At 41.8% G+C, this 4,856-nt stretch overlaps 1 protein-coding gene across 1 annotated transcript; it reads left to right on the top strand.

Moving 5' to 3' along the window:
- The first annotated feature begins 318 nt into the window (after positions 1-318).
- On the top strand, positions 319-3,629 carry LOC119310574. Its single transcript, XM_037586274.1, has 3 exons — positions 319-1,753; positions 2,697-2,796; positions 3,373-3,629. The coding sequence occupies exon 1, from the start codon at positions 319-321 to the stop codon at positions 1,273-1,275; it is 957 nt and encodes a 318-aa protein (XP_037442171.1). The 3' UTR covers positions 1,276-1,753; positions 2,697-2,796; positions 3,373-3,629.
- The last annotated feature ends 1,227 nt before the right edge of the window (positions 3,630-4,856 follow it).

Below are 4,856 nucleotides of genomic sequence, written 5' to 3' on the forward strand. Positions count from 1 at the left end.
AAAAAAATGTTTTTTTTTCAAAAAAATTTGGAGACATTCAAAAACTGTTCATGTTTTTAAATATTTGTTCACAACTTAATTTGAAAATAGGAAAATTATGCTTTTGAGATTGGTCAATTGTTTGGCCAACGTGATGATGATGCTTCGGAAGTGTAGCATAATCGTTCGGGGATTTTAACGTAAAAATACATTCGCAGAGCTCTCCGGCGTAACTACAACGACGGCCCAAAAAGAAACGAAAAAATCACAGCCCAGTTATTATGTTTTCTCAAAGCCCAAAGCCGACACACACCCACTTTCCCCCAACCCCCGAACCCCATGGAGGCACGGACGAGCTCGCCGGCGGCCGCCGCCGCGCCGCTTCCCCCGGACGATCTCCTCCGGGAGATCCTGATCCGCCTCCCGCCGGAGCCGCTCCATCTCTTCCGCGCCTCCTTCGTCTGCAAGCACTGGCGCGGCCTCGTCCACGACGCCCGTTTCCTCCGCCGCTTTCGCGATTTCCACGGCGGCACGCCTCCCGTGCTCGGCTTCTTCAACCAGAAAGGGCCTCCCTTCTTCGTCCCCACCTCCGGCGGCTTCGCGCTCTCCACCGCCACGATGTCCCCCGATGACTGGTGGGCCTACGACTGCCGGCACGGTCGCGCCCTCTTTTGGAGCTACCGCACTGGGACGCTGCTCGTCTGGGACCTCGTGACCGGCGACGAGCGCTACCTGTCGTTCCCCGCGCAGGCCTCTCATGGGTGCTTCGAGTACAATGCCGCAGTTCTGTGCGCGGCTGGCCACACCAACCACGGCGACTGCCGTTCCTGCCCGTTTCTCGTGGCGTTCGTGTTCAGTCACCAGTCCAATTTCATCACCTCCGCATGTGTCTTCTCGTCCGAGACCGGTTTCTGGGGTGAGATCACTTCCATTGTTATACCACATGCATTAGTTCAGGCAAAGCCCACGGCTCTGGTTGGAAACACACTCTACTGGCTGTTGGATAATGACAGTATCATTGAGTTCGATTTGGATAAGCATAGCTTGGATTTAGTTGAGGAGCTGCCATATGGCTATGATCAGATTATCATCATGCCGACAGAGGATGAGTGCCTTGGTTTAGCCGGAGTGGAACGATTCAATCTCCATCTGTGGTCAAAGTTGGCGAGCATTGACGGGGTAGTGACATGGACACACCAAGGGCTTTTTTGGATCACAGGATTAGAAAACAAAGGAATTCAAAAAACACAGGAATTTGACGGGATTGTAGGTGCAAAACAGAGGATTACAAAATAGAGGAAAACTACAAGAATGGTCATTTGGATGGAACACAGGAAAAGTGCCTCGATCCTACGCGAATCAGTGTAAAAAAGAGGTTATAGTGGATGTTGAAATTCCTATAGGATTGAGGTGTAGGAATGCATCCATAGGAATTTTGGAGGTGTGGTTCCTTTGATCCAAAGGGCTTCTTTAGGAAAAAATCCAATGGATTGGAATCCTCCAATATTCCTATGAAAATCCTTCAATCCAAAGAGGCCCCAAAGGGTGATTGATCTCAAAAAGTTTCTTGCCCCCGAAGTAGTGGCAGGGTATATGGTTCAAGATATTCGAGCGGAGGCATTTGGCTATGCGGAAGATGCTGATGTGATCTTCATTGATGTGTATCCTAGCATCTACATGATCCATCTCAAGTCCATGAAGGTCAAGGAGGTGGAGGTGTCAGGCAAACGCATCTGCAGATACATTTTTCCTTACTCAAGTTTCTACGCTCCAGGTACCACCATTAATTACTTCTAATGTCGCAGAGTTCACTTCACTATTCCAAATGTATCTGCCTTGAAGTTGCTTTCAAATATATGAGCCATAGTTCATTTGTAGATGACAAGTTCTCCTGGAACTTCTTGTGAAAGAATTTCTTATTATGTGATGAACCGTTAATACTCTGCACTCTACTGATTAATGATTATTGATTCCCGCATCCTCCTCACTGAAAATAACCCTTTCACAACTAAAAGATGTATGTGAAGCCCTGGCATTCTTACTTGTATGTACTTCACATTTTTACTCTTCATCCAGACCCACATCCAGCCATTTGCTTGTATCATAACTAATATTAATGAACTAGTTTATTTGTACAGGGGATAAATCAATTTCTTGTTGTTCAGTTGGGCTATACATTTAGATCTAAACAGTGAGCAACTGAGCATTATATGTTTATTGCTAGAGTTTGGGCTTGTACATCTCTGGATGTTTCCTTCTCATTTGCTTGAGCTTTGTGTTATGTTGGGAACTTGGGATTTAGAGTGCTTGCTTAGTTTCTTGATTCTCTGGCCCGCATTCTTGATTCTGAAGTGTAGGAAAAGTTATTCACTCTGGTATGCCTGCATACTAAACTTCAATAGATATTAATGCACCATTCTTTTGCTGGACTTGTAACAATGAATGGGTTTACACCAAAACAATTCTAAAAATGCTTCCTAGTCCAGTAAACTACTGAATACCGTATTCTTCGTTTTGAGGTAGATGGTGTACACTGTCTTCATGAATTATTTAAATCTTGCAATACATGTCATTTCTTAATTCTTCCTTGTAGCAAAAGCTAGTATTTTGTGCAAGGTGAGATATATAACAATTGCTTCATTTAAGTGTCTCCACCTTTTATCAGTTGTTTTCTTTCCCACAATTGTCACTAGTTTATTGACTCATTGTTCTCATAGGAATTACCATTGGTGGTGGAAAAGATCAAGCTGAACTGTTGAACAACAGTTGAGATGACTCTGCTCTTACATCTGCTGATACACTTTTTTGGTTGAAGAGGTGATATGACACCCTCTGTTATTATGTGTCTATTATTTTGTTTGCAAGCCAGGAATCGATATTCTCTGCAGCGGTAAAGAAAATCCATTTCTATGCACAATACAACTAGAACCTTGAAATATGTGACTATATTGCCTAGTTTGACCTTATTCGCCTTTTCTCTTGGAGCTGTAAGACACTCCTCCTGGATCTGCACAGTTCATAGTTTATTGTGCTGATGTGCTATCACAATGCATTTCATTATATCAGACAATTTTTTATCATTTCTTTGATATACTTCTGATGTATTGTTGCATTAGTCACGAGCTGGAGTCTGCATTTGAGAAAACACAATGACTAATTCAATCTTCAGATATGAACTCATGTTCCCGTTGTGTGGGTTCAGTAATTCTCAACTTGCTACTAATCATATTGAGCGAAAAGTATTACTAGAAATCAAATGTTGCCCATGACTTGTAATCTTGGTACTACAGTGTTCTACATGTTTTACTGTTTCCCTAGCGCTGTTTGAACTTGCAGATGTTTTCCTCTGCCCCCCTCATGAGTAGCCAAAATTGATAATGTTGCTTGATGCAGGTTCTATTCTTTGTAGCCGTGAAGCGGAAACAGCTTACTCATGCTGGATGTTTGATCTCTTGGTTGGTGGCACCTTAAAATGTTGGAGGGCTCAATGTGGCTGTAAACAGACGACTACTCCTTGACAGATGTGTCATTAACATGCAAAACGTGAGGAATTAATCGTGTAATGTTGTCTTCAGTGATCTTTATAGATGTTGACCAACCGCAACGGTGCTTTGTAAAATGTACTTTGTTTTGTGAAATATTGGTGATGAGAAGAGATTGTTCAAGTTTTATTGCCCTTTGGTTCTCCATTTGTGCCTTCAATAATGCGCTGTAGTACATCCGTGTAGAACTGATCTATTATTTTATTTTTTTGGACAAGGCGTTAGACTTTTTATTCAGAGATTCCTATGGCTTGTGTGCATACATGTCACTCTGCCCCCCGCTGCCAAAAATTCATCACATTTTCTTTTGGTACTAACACTATGTTCTATATAATGCATAAAGTTAAACTTTGATAGTGTGATGGCTTGAGATGAGTGTTCTTTTTCGCCCGAGAAAGCAAAATCTGCAGAAGTGCAGACGTTCTCCAGGGTTTAGAATTGTGAAACATCTTTAAGGTGCTTGAATTTCAGATTCAGAAATACATCCACATCCATGCCTGCTTGGACCAAGCCTAATCAATTTTTTTCCAGGCGTCATTCTTTGAAGCTTTTGATTCATCGCGAGCTATTAATCCACTTTATATGCTGTTTAACAAGATCATTTGTTTGTATTATTATTGGTTGCTAACTGGATTATGGTTCGGACGTTCAGTTCAGCTATAGCTACTGCTTTTTTGGTGTTGCAGATAATCATTTCCTGAGGCTAATTACGCATGAACTTATTCACATAGAAACTTGGAAAATCCGTATCATTTTCAGCAAGTGCTCTGTGTCCTTTCAATACAAGAAATGCATACACTTCCTCTGTTCGAAACCTTTTGAAGTTCCAAGTTCGTGAGTGAACTAACAGCACACACATGCATGCCAAAAATGTGTCCGAAGAGCATCTCTAGTAGATTCCGCGTCCTAAAAGTCCAAAGCTCACTGCCAATTCAAAAGGTCGATTTTTTTTTAAGAGAGTACACATTTTTCTCATCTACAAGATCCCTAAAACTTAACCTCTTCAATTTTTTTCTCTTGCCAATTGATCCAACTATTTCCGAACATGCCACATCACAATACTTAAGAATTCAAATACATTGAAAATTTAATGTTCTCAAAACAACATACGGTCCAAATGAAATCCTCCATAGACACCACGACAGTTGCCAACTCAAAGTCATCTTCTTCTTCTTCCTCCGATGATGAATATTTGAAGATGATCTACACATAGGAGAGTTTAACGATCCATTTGAGACCTTTCTTAGATGAAAAACAGAAACAAAATGCAAAATTAAATAAATCACGGAGGCAATTTGACAAACACCATGTGAGCGGACAGGGTCAGAGAGACGG

Source organism: Triticum dicoccoides, chromosome 5B (assembly GCF_002162155.2).
Source record: "Triticum dicoccoides isolate Atlit2015 ecotype Zavitan chromosome 5B, WEW_v2.0, whole genome shotgun sequence".
NCBI lineage: Eukaryota > Viridiplantae > Streptophyta > Magnoliopsida > Poales > Poaceae > Triticum > Triticum dicoccoides.